Below are 21,517 nucleotides of genomic sequence, written 5' to 3' on the forward strand. Positions count from 1 at the left end.
TGCACCATATTACATAACACCGTTTTCTGAATTTTCTAATTACCAAATGGACTGAAACATAGTAAGATGCAACAGAACTGTGCATAAAGATGAATGGATATGGAATGACAACGAGTCAGAAAACAATATAATTTTAGTCAACTCAAGGTCTACATGCTTTTGTTCTTTTGTAAGTTAAAAATGAACACAATTGAAACCTAAGTTTGTTGATGCTGTTTTAGCAGTTATTTGTTAAGGTTTGGCTACCAGTGTTAGTTTTCATGTTAATCTATAGCTTTCATTTAAAAGAGAATGTGCATTTACTAACCTTTTTCCATAGGGGGCAGAAATTCTCCTGGAAAAGTAAACAGTTATATATATTTTAAAAAATCCTCAATTGCATGTTGCCTGTGTCAAGTAACTGGCAAAATACCGGAAGTGGCACATTCCATGTACGAGACTCCATGAAATGCATTATTAGACCGCTTTCCAAGGCTGCATTACATATTTAGAATCATAATAAAGCATAATTATAATTTTGCTAATTATAAAAATGCTACAGTTCAATTAAATTAATGCAATGCAGGTTTAATATCTGCGCTTTAATTATTTACATGCGTATAGGTTATGTACGTGCATGCCAAAGCAGCTCAGTTTCTAGTAAATGCTGCTCCACACAAACAGTTTTCAAAATAAAACCTAAAATAAAAGAATATATCCACATATTCAAGAAATTAGAATGGCTGTAGCATTTTTGTCTTAAAGAAATTACCAAATATTAAAGATTAAGTGGACATTTGAATTAAATGAGTCAATATTAAACAAGAATTAGATTGTGCAGTGTAAAGTGTAAAAACAATCGTCAGGCCGTTGGCGCCCTCTGCAGGCCTTTGATATAATACATAATGTACTTTAGTTCTATTTAGTTTATAATACAGTAGTTATTTGAACCGTTTTTTTTCAATAAAACCATATGATTGCCTACTTTTGAAACTATCTGAACTAATTATTGTTGCTTCATTGCTTTTATATATTGGTTTTAAGGCTATTGTTTGCTAAGGTTTATTTTTACTACCTCAAACAAAGCAATTATAATTATCCGATTACCAAAATAATCATTGGTCACAAACCTTTTCGTCGTATGACTTGCGGTGTGTCATCTGAAACAGAGAACACCAGGGATAGTTAAAAAGGCAATTGTATTTAAAAAACAAGCATACATTTGTGATATACTCAGTATTATCAATACCTTTGTCTTCCATGAGCATGTTTGAGAGATAAGCCAAGAACATGTCCCTCCTGTCAGCAAACTCCTCAACAGTGTCTGTGACAACTTTCATGGGATCAAAGCTAATGTCAGAAATACCACCTGGAAAAAATGAAATTATATTAAACTGAATATTCTTTTACAAATGAAACAATGTTTAGAGCTAATAAATGAACAATACCTTCATCCCCTGGAAACAGATTGGACAGGTAATTAGAAATGGTGGTCTTTACATCTGCGGCCTCCTCTACAACAGTTTCAGCCAGCTCTGCAGGACCAGTGCTCATTTTGGGAAACCAAGCTGAAATATTAGCAAGGTATATTTAGATATACATTTATTCCTGTTATGGCAAAACTGAATTTTCAGTAGCAAACTGAATTTTGCTGTTTAATAAAACAATCTTCTTACATACTGACCCCAAATTTAGTGTAAAGTATATCACTGAATGTCTAAAATAATGTGAGAAATAAATACCTTCAAGGTTCCTGAGTATGGTTGAAGAAATAGGCTTGAGCCCACTTAAAAGTTGCAGAAATGCCTCACTGGCAATGTCCGCTGGATAAATGATTACTACATCTAGGATGTCTATGCAGGATGGAAAGCATTTAACAGTGAGTACGGCATGAGCAGATAAAATCATTTTTTACTGAAATGCAAAAATATGACTTATTCAAATCTTGACTGAATGTTTTCTTGAGTTATAGGATATTACAAGTCTGTCAGCTCACAGAACAACAATGCACAATTATTTCAACAATGGTACCTTCAAATAAGTGGAATAAGTAGGCCACTGGGAATCTAATCCAGTCAGTAACCTCATCCAATACAGTGCCACCAAGTTTCACTGTTTCAGTGATGTCTGCATCCCCTGTTAAGTGTTAAACAATTAGGATTGGGAATCATTGACAAGATGCAGATGATATATCAATTCTATGAGTGCATATATAAAAGAAGAATTTTCAGTACCTCCAATGCCTTCAAACATGGTTGAAATATATTGTATAACAGTCTTGCCCCCACTTAAAATTTGCACAACAGCTTCACTGACCATATCCACTGGAATAAACACTATATTCAGGGTGTCTGTAGCACAGAAAGCATTAAACAGGTATTAGTGCTAATATGATTAATAATTTATTTTTAAAATATTCATAATGAGTCTGATTGCATGTCAGGTTCCAGGACAACGTCTGTCAATTATTTAAGCAGTAATCAGTAAAGCAGGTACCTTTAAATAAGTCGAATAAGTAGCTCACTGGGGATCTGATCCAATCTGTAGCCTCATCCAATACAGTGCCACCATATTTCACTGTTTCAGTGATTCCTAAATCTCCTCCTGTATGTGAAAAGCAACAATATGTAATGTCAAAGTCAAGTCAAAACTAAATAGTGTTTATAAATAATTTTTTAATTAATATATGTTCATACCATCAGCACTAAACATTCCTGACAGATAAGACACAGATGAGTCAGCCGCTGAACTAATAGCTTCCACCGGATTTGATATTATTTCAGTGACGTACTCTGTATTCGAAATAAAAGCATAGAGAAATGCATATATGTTATGTATGTCATTAACAAAATGTAATACTTTTTAAATACTGTCTTTATTTACTCCCCAGCAGGCACACAACGTCATAAGACGCTGATATTTGGTTAAATTTCGGTTGCGACATCGGCTGACCAAAATTCAATGTAAATTCAACGTTTAATGTCAACGTTAAACTGATGTCCAATACCAATGTCAGCTGACGTTGATATTTTGTTGTTTTTAGGTTGTGTAACCAAAATCCAACATTAAGTCAGCGTCAAATTGACGTCAAATGCTGACGTCAACACGATTTTCATTCTCAACCAAAATGCAACGTCTGTCCGACATCATGTCCAACGTCAACCTGACGTTATATAGACGTCCAGTGCCTGCTGGGTCACCTCATGTTAAAAAATTTGACTTTATTCTTCCGCAAAACACAAGTAACTCAGTTATAATGAACATGGCTTACAAAAATAAGACGCAAAACATTATAAAAGTATCATAAAGTGGTCAATAATACTCCTGCGATATATTCCAAGCCACATAATAGTTTGGGGATCAAAAACAGTGATTATTCACTGACTTTCGCCACATTTGCTCTCATCACGTTTCTGTGAGATCAAAAGAACCATTATGAGAATCTTTTCAGCGATTCGGTTGATGCGGTCTGAATCGTTCGCAAATCGAATTGATCCGTCCAACTCACAGATTCAATGATTCATTCTTAGACAACTCACTAGATATGAAGATTTGTGTGAATAATGACGGTCTTTTTTATACAAAACTACTGTATAACTTTAAAAGACTTGAAATAAGTCATTTAGACTATCCATCTTATTTTTCCCCATTTGTATGGGTCTGCCTATACGAAATTTAACCATGGTTTTAGTACAAATAAAACAAAAAAAACATGGTTACTATAGTTAAACCATGGTAACAACAAATTAACCATGGTCTTGCTACACTAACCATAGTTTAACAGTGGTATTTGTAATAAAACTATGGTTACACAAATGGTAATTAATGCACCAAAAAACATGGTTGCTACGCTTTTACTATAATAAAACCATGGTTAATTTTTGTAAGCGTGGCTTCTGGTCTCATCCGTGTCCAGGTATTTTTAGCTACAAAACAGGCCGTTTTACTGCTTGATATTGCAAATTAGTGCCTTACCATGATATTTTAATGTGTTATTTTAATTATGAACACACTGGTTTGTAGTGTAAACAGTTTTACTGTTTACTGCGCTTTGTTATTCTTCTCGTTATTTCCCTATGGCGGCTAATGAACCGAAAGACTCACCCATAGGCTTACTTCTGCACTGAAGAATAAGAGGAATATATTTTGCAACCTTTTTTTATTTAAATTTTCAATTGCACTGAAAAGTAAGGTGATTTTTAATGCTACTAATTATTTTAAGCTACTAAAAGAAACTTTTTGTGTGTTGTGAAAGCATACCTTGAGCATCGTTGAACTTATCGTTCATATGGTTTATCCTGTTTTCAATGCCTTCAATGGCTTTGCTCACTGCTAGCGCTGGATCAGATCCGAAATCCTGGATGCCTGCATGAAAACAGTTCAGAGTGAACCCAACAACAGCACAAGAGTAAATAAAATAGAAACTGTGAAAATTAGGCCTATTTGAAACTTACTTGCAATCTGATCGTCACTGACAAAGTCAAACACGATAACACCTGCTATTGACCAAGAGATCAGAAGTGTGATGACGACCACCCATTGTGCCGGGCGATTCATGATTCGTAAAATTCCATGGCTCCTGGCTGTAAGTAAGTCTGGGTGCGCTGCCCTAGCTGGGTCATCTACAGCGGTGGGAGGGATGGACTTCATTATGGGACCTGGAGACATATGAATGAATTTATAACATATACTAAGGTCTATATAACAAGCCTTGCTCCTAAATGTCATAGAAAGTGGAAAGTGTTACCCAAAGATTGTGTGCTAAACTACTAAGTTCTTTTTTAGTACTTGTATTAATCTATTCTAAATTCTTCTAAATTTCAACATTGTTTTTTATTGTTTATTCTATATAAATACAGCACCATAACAACATGCACTGATATTTGTCGCAGCTGTTCTCTTGCGTTAAGTGCAAGATGCATAACTGACTTCAAGCTTGCAAGAATAAACTGCATCTCCATCTTGTGTTATTTTCTCCCTGCTGCATGAGCTTAATGACATCATGAACTAAACAAAGAAGCTAATTATTAACAAAAGTCTTAATATTGTACTTGTCACTCAAATATTTAAATGCGTTTGCTAGATTCACCAAAATGTAACGAAATTTGGGGTCAGTATTTTATAATGTTTTTGGAAAACATTTCTTATGCTCACCAAGGCTGCATTTATTTGATGAAAATACAGTAAAGAGTAATATTGTGAAATATTATTACAATTTTAAATAGCTATTTTATTATTTAATATATTTGAAAATATAATTTATTCCTGTGATGGCAAAGCTGAATTTTCAGCAGCCATTACTCCAGTCCTCAATGTCACATGATCCTTCAGAAATCATATATCACCATATCATAATCATATATCAGTATGCTGTTTTGGTGCTCAGATAACATTTATTTTTATTATCAACACTGATTCAGGATTCGTGGATAAAAAGAAAGTTCAAACAACATTTGCACTGATAAATCTAAATTATACATTTCAGAGGTTCTGAATTATTTTAAGTTAATTATAGACTTTTCTGTAATAATCCCGAAAACATTTAAAAATGCTCTAAGCTACATAAGTGTTAAGAGTACAGAATATAATGTGTTTCAGCATGTTAAAATCATACAAAGATCAGCTGAGCTGTTAATTCAGTTTTATATGGTACCACAACAACATTAATTGTGATTCAATCTTTTCTTTTTCAACATTATTCTTAAATATTATACTAAATATCTACTTTAGTTTTTTTTAGCACTTATTATTTAAGCTCTGTCAGTCAATCAAATGCAGGAGATCGTGAGTACAAAACCTGCAGTACCTTTAGTTGCCTGAGCCATGGTGGTACTTCAGCCGAATGTCCTTTGATTTTGCTTGTGTAATCTTATTTGGCCGGTTTCACCCAGTTGATGTTAAATCCCACTCAGGAAAAGGTGTTCCTCTTTGTCGTCCCCATCCAATCCACGGGTGAAACCTCGCAATCTCGTGAGAAAAGCGGGATGAGGGTTTTCAAAGTGCCGGATTTGGGACCATGGCTGGGGGAGAATGGGATATTAGGTCAGGGCCATAAACAGGGGAGTTCAGGCTCTGGCAGGGGACGCAGCAAATAGGTGCTGGTAATTTAGCCCATGTTATTGGTGGGACGGGAAAAGTGCTGGGGTGCTTCAAGGTAACCTTATCCACTGCAAGCCCGGTTTATTCTTAGACAGTATAGCATTTACCAGCTGCACTCTCTCTTGCCTTTTTAGGCGGCAGGGGGTGTGATCCTACTGGAAGCAAAAGAAAAGGAGACAGTTGGATATTCACAGAGTTTGTTTTAGTTTTTGGTGTTTCAGTTAATGCATGTTTCATTATATTATGTAATACTGCATCCCCACAGTAATCATGTTTTCAAAATAGATGGTGATTTCGATGAATCGAATAATTGTGGTTAGGATTACACTCTATTTAAAAGTGAATCATGCTTCTAATTAGCACTCTTTATTAAATCTCACTGCATATGGTTTCACTGGTGATTTCGTAGAACAGATCTAAAATATAGAAGCATGGCTACTATTTTTAAGCTGAGAAGAGACGTGAGATGTGGACATTTATGTGGCTCGGATCAACATGTTTTGGCTGGAATGCAGTGGCCCTCCGCTGGACAAGCAGGGAATTACAGAACTGCACTGCTGAAAGTGGAAGCAATATGGAGGGTGAGAATGGACCTTGTTGCCTGCTTGCAAATTGTTTAATTGATTAAAATGCTACAAATTAGTAAGCTGTTTTCTGGTAATGTGTTAGACTTCCGGTTCATAAGCCGCCGTAGGGAAATACACAGAGAAGAATAACGAAGTGCAGTAAACAGTAAAACTGTTTGCAAACCATTGTGTTCGTAATTGAGATAATACATTAAAATAATATCGCAGACACACCAGTTTGTAATATCAAGCAGCAAAACGAGCTGTTTTGTACAGATAGCGGATGAGACCGGAAGCCAGACACATAAAATTTACAAATGGCCACGCCCACTCTCACTGGAAAAGTAAAAATATCCAATTAAATATGTATTTGTAATGCAAAAATAATTTATTAATAGCTAATGCTGTCCTTTTGAACTTTCTATTCATCACAGAATCCTAAAAAAAAGGTTTCCACAAGATGCAGAACTGTTTTCAACACTGATAATCTGAATGATCACGTGACCCTTAAGACTAATGATGCTGAACATTTACAGGAATCAATTACGTTTTAAAATATATTAAAATAGAAAACATTTACTTATGTATATAATGTTATAATAGTATGTATATTATGTAATATTATGTATATAATATTTCACAATATTACTGTTTTTCCCAAATAACTGCAGCCTTTATGAGACTTATTTCAAAAATTAAAAATTATTTCAATTGTCATTGCATTAAATAATTAAACAAAAATGGCAACTAATGTTTTGCTATATATATACACTACCGTTCAAAAGTTTGGGGTCAGTAAGACTTGTAATAGTCTTTAAAGAAGTCTCTTATGCTCATCAAGGCTGCATTTATTTGATTAAAAATATAGAAAAAAACCCAGTAATATTGCAAAATGTTTTTACAATATAAAATAATGTTTTTTTATTTTAACATACTTTAAAATAGAATTTATTCCTGTGATGAAAAGCTGAATTTTTATCAGCTGTTACTCCAGTCTTAAGTGTCACATGATCCTTCAGAAATCATTCTAATATGCGGATTTATTATTAGAATGATCAATGTTGGATAATATCAACAGTTGCCAAACTTTATTATTTGGAACCTGTGATTTTTTTTTTCAGGATTCTTTTATGAATAACAAGTTTAAAAAGTACAGTGTTTATTCAAAATATACATATTTTATAACAATGTAAATTATTTATTATTAACTTTTAATTCGAATTAATGCATAAATCAATGTATTAATGCGCAAATATGAATTTGTTTTAAGACCAGGTCAGAGACCAGGTTGTTTTAGTTTGGTCAGAAATGTCACATTTTTAAGAACCTGCAAAATGATCTTAACACAAAAGATACTCAATTATAATTTAATGATAGGTGAAAAAACGAAGGTTTGAAAGAAATGGATTTGAATGACACTTTATTCTAAAAATGTTTGTGCATAAATGAAACAAAGCAATTAAATAAACAATATTTATGAATTAATCCAAACATAGATGGTACAAAAATAAACGTGAAAATTATGAGGTTGGATTTGAACACAAATGCATCACATAATTTTAATTATAGGCCCAGATAAAAGCAGCCTTCATTTGAACCCTGAATGAAGGCTGAAATCAATACTGTAGTTGTGAAGAGTAGGTGATTAACTGTTCTTGAAATATGGCTCATGCCGATATTGTCGCAATGAGAATATGTGAGAATATCGTTGACCTACAGTAAGCATGTTCATAGAGAAAGTCTGACACTTCTTAAATGCGACAACAAAAAAAATCAAAGAACGACCCGATGATGAATATTCAGACATGTCATTTTATCATGAAGGACAAAATGAGGGGCAAAAAACAAGGCAGACCAGCAATGAGTTATCTCGAGTGAAATTCTACCGTTTCATAATATTTCTCTACGCATTTAGTCGTGTTATTTTATAATGCATGATATTGTGAGATACATTTAATGGACTCGTTTTATTTTCTCTCACAACAGTAATGTTAGCAGTCATTTTATCTTATTTGCAGGAAAGATGCAAGTATGGTCAAGCATAATGCCCACTTGGTCTCGTACTATTCTGATACATACATTGCTCTATTGTTAATCCAAAGTGACTAAATAGAAAATGCACTCATTCTAAGAAGCAGAGAAAACAAAAGAGCGACATTGAGCGCTTGCTAAAAGCAGGTGCAAAATAATTAGGCCCAGCAAAATCACTAAAACCAGTGCAGACATCATTACCTTCTGTGAAAGTCACAATAATGTGTCAGAAATGCTACCTATGCACTGCTGTATGTCTCGGCTAGAAGGGAGTGTTTTGACACGTACAGTAAATTGAATATACAATTGACAGAATTCCTCGAATATTTAAAAGAGGCTGGTCAACGTCCTACTGGAAGTGTCTAGGAATGATTTCCAGAATCATTGTAAATCTTAAAACGGTTGATGCCGCCTCTGTTGATCATGCTTTCCTCACAGCGTCGACTTTCTCGGCCTGGATACGAACGCAAAACAGCATTATAAAAAGTAATAAAACAAGCCAAATACAAGGGAAAACTAAACACACTATTTACACTACATACAAACAAGCCATTCTTATCATTAACCGTGAGTGATGTCTCTCCCCAGAATACTATTTTTGGCTTTACTGACAGATATAATGCGACTGCATGTCCTTTTTTTCAATGGAAGATGGATTGTGTCAGATATCGGGTCGAGATGGCACAAAACTTGGAAGCTTTTCTCATCAAACGCTCAGTCTTTTGAAGGGCAGTCTGTTGTGGCGTACACTCTATGGTCTGGAGCTCCGTGTTTAGAGGTTGTCCCCGGGTTGGTATTGTGGTTCGGTGGCAGTGAAGTAATCCTCCAGGAAGGCTTGCAGATACTCAAAGGTGGGCCGCTCCTCGGGGTCCCTCTTCCAGCATTGGAGCATGAGCTCGTGCAGGGAGCTGGGACAGTCCTGGGGGCAGGGCATCCTGTAACCACGCTCGACTTGCTCCAAGACTTCTCGGTTGTTCATGCCTGAGGGACAAATGCAAAGCATGTGCTCTTTAACTGGAAAAAAACAAGCTGAGGGGCCCTTAAATTCCTGTATGATGCAGAGTTGCACTTCATTCATGTATGCAAGCTCTTAAAGGAAAAGTTAGCTCAAAAAGTGAAAGTGAAAAATCAGTGTTGTTTTGGACCCCATAGACTTTTGTATATTGTATGGACTAAAACAGTTTAAATTATAGGCAGTCTTACAAGTTTGGAACTTTTTGTGTGAACTATGCCTTTAACTCACCCTCATGTTGTTTTAAAATCATACCACACTGGCTAACATTCAAAACAGAAATTATGATCTTTTTAATAATCCTGAGAGGTTTCGGTCCCTCTATTGAAAGTCCAGGTAACCAGTAGAACATTTACATTACGTTTATGCATTTAGTATAAATGTAGAAGATCCGAAATGGTCATTAAGGCATCGCAAACTTAATCCATATGAATTGAGTGGTTCAGTTTAAGACTTGTGAAGAGATTCATCCCCTTTATATGATGAACATATTTCATTTAGGCTTTTATTTGGATATAAACAGATCTACGCAGAGCGTATCACAGTTTAAGCGCATATTTTCCACGCTACAACAAACTTTATTGGTTCTCGTGCATCACATGCATATTTGAGCTTTCGTGTTTATTGTCAATTACTTTTTAGATGTAAATAATAGCCTCATTTAAAGTGATGTTCATCATAAATAAGCCTCATATTTAGTCTTCATAAGACTAAATGTCTTTTTTATAGATTCGTTTTACAACACCTTTATGACCATTTTGGATATGCTAAGAATTGGCGGCCTGGATTTTAATTGAGGGTACAGAAACCTCTCAGGTTTCATTAAAAATACATTAATTTGTGTTTCAAAGATTAAAGGAGAAGTCTTCCAAAACAAAGATTCACATATAATGTACTCACCCCCTTGTCATTCAAGATGTTCATGTCTTTCTTTCTTCAGTTGTAAAGAAATTATGTTTTTTGAGAACATTTCTGCATTTTTCTCCATATAATGGACTGATATGGTGCCCCGATTTTCGAATTTTTCGGAGTTCCTGAGTTTTTCGGAACAAAAACAGTCCAGGCAGAGTAAGACAAGACGAGCGTTTGGCATTAAAAAGTGTATAAATTGTAATATTTTTATTAAAATAACCGATCGTTTCGCTAGATAAGACCCTTCTTCCTCGGCTGGGATCGTTTACAAACGCATTTGGGATCGTTTGAAGCTGCATTTAAACTGCATTTTGGAAGTTCAAAATCGGGGCACCATATCAGTCCATTATATGGAGAAAAATGCTGAAATGTTTTCTTCAAAAAACATAATTTCTTTACGACTGAAGAAAGAAAGACATGAACATCTTGGATGACAAGGGGGTGAGTAAATTATATGTGAATCTTTGTTTTGGAAGTGGACTTCTCCTTTAACAAAAATCTTATAGGTTTGGAACAACATGAGAGAATAAATGGTGAACTAGCCCTTTAAAGGCATAATTTATCCAAAAAAAACATAAAAGCACAAAAGGTGATTATTTCTGTTCTGGTTGAATGTTTCTGCTTTTGTCCATACAATGTAAGTCTATGGAGTCCAGAACAACACTGGACCTCACTGACGTTCAATGCAAGGACAAAAAACACAGACATTTTTATGTTCATACAGGTTTAGAACAATATGTAGGTGAGTAAACAATGACAAAATTCAGATTTTTGAGTAAATTATCCCTTTAAGAATTAATCTTGTTACTTAAAATTGTAACTATATTTAAATCATTTTAACCTACAAGACTTTAGTCAGTTTCTGTCAGCGTTAAAGGGATAGTTGAGCCAAAAATACTCAACCCCATGTTGTTTCAAACCTTCATTCATCTTCAAAACACAAATTAAGATATTTTTTATTAAATCAGAGAGCTTGCATAGACAGCAATGGTATTACTGGTATAATTTAAGGCTGAATCACTGATGTCACACAGAGTATTTTTAACAATGTCCTTACTACCTTTCGTGGCCTTGAATGTGGTAGTACCATTGCTGTCTATGCAGGATCAGAAAGCTCTTGGATTTTATCAAATCAATATCTTAATTTGTGTTCTGAAGATGAACGAAGGTCTTACAGGTTTGGAAATACATGATTTAGTTAGTAATTAATGACATAATTTTCATTTTTGGGTCAACTATCCCTTTAATGGTCTAAAAATGTACCTTCCACCATCAGATCTCACCTGGATAGGGCACGCGTCCTTTGGTGACCAGCTCTGTGAGGAGTATTCCAAATGACCACACGTCTGACTTGATAGTAAACCTTCCGTAGAGCGCTGCCTCTGGAGCCGTCCACTTGATTGGGAACTTGGCACCTACAACGGAACACTGGATTTATGGATCTGATCTCGAAATGTGGCCTACTTGTGAATTGGGCAACGTTCCCAGGGAAATTACAGATTCAACTCTGTTGAATATGTGCATAAGGAAACAAACATAAGCAGATGAAACATAGCTCAGACCTGTATAGCCACGTCATCCCTATTTGAGAGGTTGCCATTTCGAAATGTTTCCATATGCAACTGAACATTGTACTACAAACACTTACAATAAATAAATAATATAAACACAGTAGTACACGTGATGTCAATGTTTATTAAAATGAGGAAATAACCAAAAATGCATTATTGCAATTTAAATGTGCCACTTGCCATATGGTAAAGGAAATCAAATTTGCCTTGATCTTTTGCCATATAAGAGCTTTTTTGTACCATTTTTGTACTGATTACTGACTGAAGTCTTAAAGGACACGCCCCTTAAAACAAGTCGTTTTAGACAGAGGGTCAGAATGAGGGTTGAAAATAAGCATTTTTCAAAATATTTTTTGTGCAAAAAATTGTATTAACATTATAAGTAATAAATAATCCATATGATGACCACTTCAATATTTTTCTCTAATTCACTGTAAAACTACGCTAATCTGCTATCTTAAAGGAGAAGTTCACTTCCGGAACAAAAATTTACAGATAATTTACTCACCCCCTTGTCATCCAAGATGTTCGTGTCTTTCTTTCTTCAGTCGATAAGAAATTATGTTTTTTGAGGAAAACTTTTCAGGATTTCTCTCTATATAATGGACTTCAATGGTGCCCGCAAGTTTGATCTGTCATTTTCTGAAAAAAATTAAAATTTATATACTTTTTTACCTCAAATGCTCATCTTGTCTAGCTCTGCGTGAACTCTGTGTATTCCGGGTCAAGACAGTTAGGGTGTGTCGAAAAACTCACATTTCATTTTCTTCTCCAACTTTTTTTGTAAAGGGTGTTTGATCTTCTTTGCACGTTCACTTAGGTCGGTACTTGTGCAGTGATGTAGGACAATTTTGAAGTTGGAGAAGAAAATGAGATGGGAGTTTTTCGAACCTACCTTAACTGTCTTGAACTGGAACACACAGAGCTCACGCAGAGCTAGACAAGACGAGCATTTGAGGTAAAAAAATATACATTTTCAATTTGTTTAGAAAATTTGTCTAGATAAGACCCTTCTTCCTCAGCTGGGATCGTCTAGAGCTCTTTGAAGCTGCATTTAAACTACATTTTGGAAGTTCAAACTCGTGGGCACCATAGAAGTCCACTATATGGAGAGAAATCCTGAAATGTTTTCCTCAAAAAACGTAATTTCTTATCTAATGAAGAAAGAAAGACATGAACATTCTGGATGACAAGGGGGTGAGCACATAATCTGTCAAGTTTTGTTCTGGAAGTGAACTTCTCCTTTAATAATAATTTTATAATGCAATGTACTTTTTTTTTAATTGTTAGTGTAAAGTGAACAAAAATGATGTTGCCACATGACAACACTGTACATTTGAGGGCTGACTAAACTTACGAAAACAGAGTGTAACTCTTACCTTGTCGTGCTGTGTATTCATTGTCCTCTATTAGTCTGGCCAGTCCAAAATCGGCAATCTTGCACACTAAGCTGTCACCAACAAGTATATTGGCAGACCGCAGATCTCTGTGGATGTAGTTCATCCTTTCAATGTAAGCCATGCCTGCAGCAACCTAAAGAATAAGTTGCACAAGCAATGAAACACTTAAATGTCCTATGGTCAAGTAAGTGCTTGCTAAATCCAGATACCGCAATCTATTATGGGTGTCAAAACAATTTAACTAACCTGAGCGGCCATGTCCACTAAATTTGGCAACTTAAGCCCACGTCCTTCACCATCCTTCAAGAAATCCAGCAGGCTCCCTGAAAGACAATCAATATACATGTGAACAAACCTGTGTGATTTCTTTGAAGATGTAACAGTAATATTGTGAAATATTATTACAATTTAAAATTTTCTTTTTGAATCAATTTCGAAATTTTAGAATTTTCAGCATCATTACTCCAGTCTTTAGTGTCACATGATTCTTCAGAAATCATTCTAATATGCTGATTTGGTGAAATCAATGTTTAAAACAGTAATTTTTATGCAAACCGTGACCTTTTTTCAGGATTCATTGATGAAAAGAAAGTTCAAAGGAACAGCATTTATTTAGCACTTCTGTTTGTAAAAAAAATGTTCCTACCTTTGCTCATATATTCTGTCACAATGTAGATGGGTTCTTCAGAGACGACCGCATAAAGCTGCACTAGCTTGTCATGCCTCAGCTTCTTCATTATCTGAGCCTCCTCCAGGAACGACTCTGGGGACATTGTGCCTGGTTTCAAGGTCTTCACTGCCACTTTAGTATTGCCATTCCAAGTGCCTGCCATTCAGAGACGAGATTTCATAGTGAGTCACACGGCTCTTGAAAGGAACCACACATAAATCCTTCCAAGACAGCTGGCTTTCTTTTGACGAGAGGAAATGTTCTCTGCCTCACTGAAAGGGCTGGATTTATACCCCTGGAATTATAAGTAATGTATGAATATCAAACTCTTTTATTGGGCGTGTGGTTAAGCTAATCTCTTACCCATCCAAACCTCTCCGAACTGTCCATTCCCCAATCGTTTGATGAGCTGAAGTGACTCCCGTGGGATCTCCCATACATCTTTGGTTTTGACAGAGAGGTCAGCAAGGCGGGGCATGCCTTTATGGCACGGGACTATTAAACGGCAACAAAGTCCTGCAGCCCGAGCTGAATGCAGAAATATGAATAGATTACACTGTTAGTACATCGTTTAGGATGGATTACTTTTTGTATTAGGCATTCAATGCAGATTTACCAGAATAATGGTGCACAAGCTGTTGCAGGGTTTCAAACTGAGCTCTAGTGGTGATGTAATATCCTCCATTGTCCAATTTGCGGATCTTGTAGTGCTTCACGTGGTCGCCTTTAGTTTCATCCCAGTCCTGTATGGACAATGAATACGCTCCTAGAATAAACATGAGAGAACAGAAAATTAGATACAGGACCAAGAGAAATTTAAGAAATCAGTACTTTTGTCTGTCAAGGATGCATTAAATTGATAAACTGAAAGGTTTATATTTCAAATGCTGCTCTTTTAAACTTTCAATTCATAAAAAATCCTGGAAAAAATGTAACATGAGTTCCACAAAATAAATAAAGCGACTGTTCTCAACATTAATGATAATATGAAATGTTTCTTGAGCACCAGATCAGGATATTAGAATGATCTTTAAAGAATTATGTGACACTGAATGGCGGGTGAAAATGTAGCTTTGCTATCATAAAAATAAGTGACACTTTAAAATACAGCTGAAGCTGATTTTTAATACTGTTGTTATTGTTACCCGAATGATCAACAGCTGTTTTTTATTTAGTGATAGTTGTTAATGAGTCCCTTGTTTGTCCTGAACAGTTGAACTGCCTGCTTTTCTTCAGAAAAATCCTTCAGGTCCCACAATGTCTTTGGTTTTCCAGCATTTTTGTGTATTTGAACCCTTTCCAACAATGACTGCATGATTTTGAGATCCATCTTTTCACATTGAGGACAACTGAGGGACTCTGGGACTATGAAACTATTACAGGAGGTTCAAACGCTCACTGATGCTTCAGAAGGAAAAACAATGCATTAAGAGCCAGGGGGTGAAAATTTTTGAACAGAATGTGTATATTTGTACACAAGTGTACATTTTTCTTATTTTGCCTAAATATCACATTTTTTTCATTTAGTACTGCCCTTCAGAAGCTACGGAAGATAATTACTTGTTTCTCAGAAGACAAAAAATTTACCCTCATCTTCAAATTCAAAAGGTTTTCAGCTCCCAGCCCTTAATGCATCCTGTTTCCTTCTGAAGCATCAGTGAACGTTTGAACCTTCTGTAACAGTTGCATATGAGTCCCTCAGTTGTCCACAGTGTGGACAGATGGATCTTAAAATGATACAGTCATAGTTGGAAAGGGTTCAAATACACAAAAATGCTGAAAACCCAAAGAATTTGTGGTACCTGAAGGATTTTTCTGAAGAACAGCAGGCAGTGACTCATTAACAACTATCACTAAAGAAAAACAGCTGTGGATCATTCATGTAACAACACTGTACTAAGAATCAAGTGTATGTAAACTTTTGAATGGGGTCATTTTTATAATTTCCACTATTATTTCCTTTTGTGGATGTACATGTAAACATCTTTTATGTGAAATATCTTATTCAGGTCAGTACTAAATAAAAAAATAACATGCATTTTGTATGATCCGTCTTATTATAGTAAAATAATTAACATTTTGCAGATTCTGCAAGGTGGATATAAACTTTTGACTTCAACTGTATATTAACATATAAAACAGTTATTTGTAATTGTAGAAATACTTCACAGTATCACTGTTTTTACTGTATTTTTGATTAAATAAATGCAGCCTTGATGAGCATAAGAGACAATAAACATTTTACTGACCCCACACTTGCGAATGGTAGTGTAACTGCAAATTACCTTTCGTGGTCTCACTCTCCCTTATAAGGAAAGTGCCTCTGGGATTTCCATTTGACAACAGTTGCCGTTCTGCATCTTTACGGCCAAGTTTTCCGAAATACCAACTACAAAGGGATACATAGTGTTTGGTTTGGTTAACAGTAAGACCACATGACAAAACTATGTTACTGCCCTTGTCCCAATGAAAACACTACTAGGAGTAACGCATATAACAGACATTGTTCTTCTGGATAGCCTTCCTATTTATATTTCACTTTTGTCTATTTTAGAACTAAAATGGAACTTACTCTTCTGCCTGTATGGAGTCTACTGGAGCCACATAATTACTGGGTATGTATCCTGTTCCACCTGTAGTGAGAGAGCGGGCCTCCCACCAGTCTCCTTCCCTGATATACAGCAGCAGGAGCAAGAAAACAAATAAACAATTAACACATTTTGAATGGGTCAAGTTTCAGTTATTAAGAAGGAAAACATAATGCATATAAAAAAGTTACACTTAAAAATCTCCCAAAATGGGAAGTACACCCTAATAAATAGTAATAGGTTTAAATGCATTTATTTAATACTAAGTATAGTCAAGTCTATTAACATATTTACTGACATATCGCTTGAGACGTAATGATATAAAATTTTAATTAAACTTTTTTTTTTAATTTGGAGTACTACTTGTGCACAATGCACATTTCTTAATATTAAGACTAAAATATGTTTTAATGTCACTATTGATGAAGATTGCATGATCTTTAAAAAATATCGGTCTTTAAATGCAAAATATTTAAAGTGTACCTGAAGTATACTTGTAATAGATTTTAAATATACCAGATTAATATGCTAAAAGTACAATTGCAGGGTATTTTTATTAATTACATAATATGTAAATGTATTTGTAGTATGGTTGCATGAAATTAATGTATTTTAAATACATTTTAGTATATTTATTTTTCGTTAGGGCAGATTAAATTAATATTTTTATTCAGCAAGGATGCATTACATTTATCAAAACTAACAATAAAGACATTTATATTGCAACAAAAGATTTATATTTCAAATAAATGCTGTTATTTTGAACTTCCTATTCATTAAAGAATGCATTATGTTTTTCACAAAAAATATAGTTTTCAAACTGATAAATATAAACATAAATGTTTCTTGAACACCATATTAGTAAATAACAATGATTTCTGAAGAATAATGTGATAACTGGAGTAATGTAATGGAAATTCAGCTTTGCCATCACAATTAGTCACAATAAATCACAATAAATTTCATTTTAAAATATTTTAAAGTAGAATACACTCAGAACAAATTCACAATATTACAGCTTCAAAGACATTAAAAAATCTTACTGATCCCACACTTTTGAACAGTAGTGTACATTAAAAGCATTCGTTAATATTTCAGACAGTATCCTACTGAAAAGTGAATTTTCAAAAAACAATTAAAAAGAATACTTTTGTATTGGATTTGGATTATGAAACACTATATGTCTTTTAAATATGTTCTGTGAACTTACGTGCTATTTAGAATCTGGAACTTTTCCCCTTTCCTGAAGCTGAGATCATCCTCTGACCTTGCTTCATAATCATAAAGTGCTACAAAGAGTGTTACTCCTGCAAAAGAAAATGACAAATAACATCAGCTACTAAAACTATGCCGTTTTACAGAAACATTACAATGTTTCAACAATGTGCAGTACAATGTGATCCAAAATAAAAAATTGTTGGGATATTTTTAAAAAAGATTTGGAAAATGTTGTTTTAAATGGTCAACATTAAACAGTATTCACAATTCATTTGTGAAATGTAGGCCAGGATGTTTTGATGGAATTTATCCATCAGATTTGATTAGATCTTGATACCAGAATGAAGACAGCAGAACAGGGGCTGAAAAATGAGGCCTCAGTGATGTCAGCCAAAAAGGAAAGCTTTTTCAGAAACTTAACAAGAAAGATATACATTTTCATTTTCATTTGGAATGATGTAGATCCAACAGGCTCAATAAAACTAGCAATGGGTACTATGGAAGTTAATAAATGTGATTTTTCATGTCACACTGACTTTAACATTCAGGACGGTTTAAAGATATTTCACTTTCTGTTTGAGTGCTAGAACAGTAAAGTCCCTCGTTTGTTCTACCTGTTCCACCCCGGGATCGTAGCGTTCCAGAGTGTGAAGAAGAGTTCACTCCCCCAAACACAGTCACTCCTTGACTGACAGGCGCATGGAAGTTGTTGTAGTTGGGTATAGTGGTGACTCCAAAGCTGGGGTAGTGCTGAGGTGTCGGATCGGCTCCGTATCGATATCCTGCATGCTGGGAGACGCTAGTTTCTCTGTCGTCTGTGAGTTTGGTTGCCTCTTTGTCCTTGCATTGCACACAGCCCATTATCTATATTCTTAGTAGTGAAGACAGGCATAAATGAATATTCATGCAGAATGACTTGATATTTATTTCTGCTTTGACATTTTATTGCTTTGAATCTAATCAAATTAGACATATTAAAGAGGAGGTTCAGATTCATATTCAAAACAACTGACTGGAAGTAAACACACATCCTTGAGTGATTACTTGAAATGGACATAAATCAATAATTAATTCAACTTTAGAAAGACATTTGGTTTTAAGCAAACAGTCTGTAATCACAGTGAAAATAAATAGATGTGTCACTGAATATGTGATTCATTTAATTTTATTCGCAAATAGCATGATTTGGATAATTGAGTTGAGGAATAGTTCACCCAAAAATGAAAATTTGCTGAAAATATATTCACTCTCAGGCCATCCAAGACGTAGATGGGTTTGTTTCTTCATCAGAACAGATTTGAAGAAAAATTTCATTACTTGCTCACCAATGGATCCTCTGTAGTGAATGGGTGCCGTCAGAATGAGAGTCCAAACAGCTGATAAAAACATCACAATAATCCACAAGTAATCCACACGTCTCCAGTCCATCAATTAGTGTCTTGTGAAGCAAAAAGCTGTGTTTGTAATGCTGAAAATACCAGTTCTTACTCTTCTTAATAACATTCTTAATAACATTTTCATCCAGTGAAAAAGTACTCTCTTGTCTTCTCACATCAAAATCAGACATATTTGTTTAGAACTTTTAGACTGTTTACGCTTATAAACAGTGCTTGATTTGTGCATATTTCTCTCCTGATTCAGACAAGATGACTATTTCACTGGAGAAAGCAATATTATGGATAGAGGACTTGCATTTTAGAAAGAAGCAGCAGTTTGAAGTTAAAAACATCTTAACGAATTGTTTATTTCAAACACACAGCTTTTCACTTCAAAAGACTTTAATTGCCAGACTGGAGTCGTGCGGATTATTTGTGGATATTGTGACGGCACCCATTCACTGCAGATGATTCATTGCTGAGCAAGTGATGCAATGAGTAAATTTTCAGCAAATTGTCATTTTTGGTTGTACTATTCCTTTAACATAACTAGTTTTCTTTTCTACAGAACATTGTTAATATTTAAAAAATGTAAATATAAGTGGCCTTTTATACAAGACTTGAAATGTAACACATGCAGAAAGTAAACAAAAACATATATTCAACAAACATACCAAGGCAAGCACTGGGCTACCACAGTGGAGTATTCGCATTCCATTCAATTAAAGATGATGTGAAAACATCTACGATTTGCTCCTTTGCCTGAGTGGGCGAAACAAAAGCCAAAGACATTGTTTTATTGGCAAACAACTTCTGTGGAACTACAGCACACTGTGTTGAAGAATATTTAAAGTCTGATGTCTGTATAAGTTAAACATCCTCTAGCATCCTTTAATTATTCTGCAGAAAACAAAGAATTCAGAAGAAAGAGCCATTCATGCTTGTTGCACAAGAAAAAGTGTCTAGATCACAGATATTATACCAAATATATTAAAAGAAATACTGTTATAAATACAAGCTATATAATTTTTACTCCTCATAACAAAAATATATAGGAGACATGTTAATTAAGTCAGTAATAACCGATCCTTTTCATAAATGAGACTTTTTGTACTGTGTATATGTATTTACAGAGATTGCTGGGAGATTTTCAGGAACCAGTCCTTTAAATTAAGAGATTTATATAATTTTATGAGTCTCAAAAAGATTTGAATGCTGCTAATGGAGGATTTGACTTTCTGGGACTCGAAACATAAAAACATTTCCATGACTTTTGACGTTTTATTACTTTCCCAGACTATTTAAAAATTCCCAGATTTTTCCAGGTCTTCCACGACCGTGGAAACCCTGTATTTATCATTCTGCATGCATAAAGAAAGCAATAAAAGGGGAAAAGAGCTTTTTGTGCCTTAGGTCCACTGCACATACATTCGAACAGGCATTAAATAACCAAAAAAAAATCAATAGATTGTACTAAAAATACAATAAAATAAAAAACTAAATCCGTTAAGTCACACAAACGCTTGTGTGCTGAAACAGTATACCCTGATAAAGGGTATTGTATGATTTCATTCTATTATAAGATGACTACTGTCCAGTGACAGAGGCCTTATTCTTCCATTCAATTGTGTACATAAGGCTTTTTCTGCTGCGCATCAATCCTGCTGCCAGAGACGAGCGCTTGGGAGCAAAAGCATCTCACCATCCCTACCCAAAATACACTCGTTCTCGATGTTAAACATCTTTAAATATCATGCGACTGATAAAGCGAAAGCATTATGGTTAGTCCGCCCGCTCTAGCATTATAAAGCCTCCATCTCCCATCATTTCCATGAACCACAATATCTATTGGATACGAATCGGCTGCACCAAGTGTATCAAAAACGCCAGACCATCAAAAAAATGCTTACCAAGAGAGGGGTCGCCTGAAGTGTTTTGTATTTCACCGCAAAGAGAGAATCGAAAATAGGTCATTTGCAGACAGCTTTTTCTATTAATTAAATCTCGGTGAATTATGAAAATAACAACATTGGCCCTGACGGCTCAGGCTGCTCCTGTCGCCGAGTGTAACAGATGATGGCGTTGCTGAGGCGGA

At 34.9% G+C, this 21,517-nt stretch overlaps 2 protein-coding genes across 51 annotated transcripts in view; both read right to left on the bottom strand.

Moving 5' to 3' along the window:
- The window catches only part of si:ch211-266g18.10 (titin), a 40,101-nt gene extending 33,990 nt beyond the window's left edge, over positions 1-6,111 (bottom strand). For 26 of the 50 annotated variants that reach the window (XM_051132939.1, XM_051132942.1, XM_051132940.1 and 23 more), the window contains exons 1-12: positions 5,786-6,110; positions 4,434-4,637; positions 4,240-4,344; positions 2,676-2,771; positions 2,476-2,583; positions 2,214-2,330; positions 2,011-2,115; positions 1,722-1,832; positions 1,428-1,547; positions 1,229-1,348; positions 1,110-1,139; positions 308-334 (exon numbers count right to left, since the gene is read on the bottom strand). In XM_051132939.1, the coding sequence (XP_050988896.1) occupies positions 308-334; positions 1,110-1,139; positions 1,229-1,348; positions 1,428-1,547; positions 1,722-1,832; positions 2,011-2,115; positions 2,214-2,330; positions 2,476-2,583; positions 2,676-2,771; positions 4,240-4,344; positions 4,434-4,637; positions 5,786-5,804 (1,162 nt within the window). In that variant the 5' untranslated portion in view covers positions 5,805-6,110. Of the gene's footprint in view, positions 1-307; positions 335-1,109; positions 1,140-1,228; positions 1,349-1,427; positions 1,548-1,721; positions 1,833-2,010; positions 2,116-2,213; positions 2,331-2,475; positions 2,584-2,675; positions 2,772-4,239; positions 4,345-4,433; positions 4,638-5,785 lie in introns of all 50 variants that reach the window. The other 24 variants (XM_051132979.1, XM_051132978.1, XM_051132947.1 and 21 more) reach the window with 2 other exon arrangements.
- Positions 6,112-7,997: 1,886 nt separating this feature from the next.
- fyna (FYN proto-oncogene, Src family tyrosine kinase a) lies at positions 7,998-21,517 on the bottom strand. The gene is made up of 13 exons (XM_051133901.1): positions 21,333-21,517; positions 20,097-20,184; positions 18,661-18,917; positions 18,039-18,135; positions 16,813-16,911; positions 16,526-16,629; positions 14,857-15,006; positions 14,604-14,768; positions 14,217-14,396; positions 13,817-13,893; positions 13,550-13,703; positions 11,883-12,014; positions 7,998-9,656 (listed from the first exon to the last, which is right to left on the bottom strand). Exons 3-13 carry the CDS (start codon positions 18,905-18,907, stop codon positions 9,448-9,450), a joined length of 1,614 nt encoding a protein of 537 aa, XP_050989858.1. The 5' UTR covers positions 18,908-18,917; positions 20,097-20,184; positions 21,333-21,517; the 3' UTR covers positions 7,998-9,447.

The sequence above is a fragment of the Labeo rohita genome, chromosome 17 (genome assembly GCF_022985175.1).
Source record: "Labeo rohita strain BAU-BD-2019 chromosome 17, IGBB_LRoh.1.0, whole genome shotgun sequence".
NCBI lineage: Eukaryota > Metazoa > Chordata > Actinopteri > Cypriniformes > Cyprinidae > Labeo > Labeo rohita.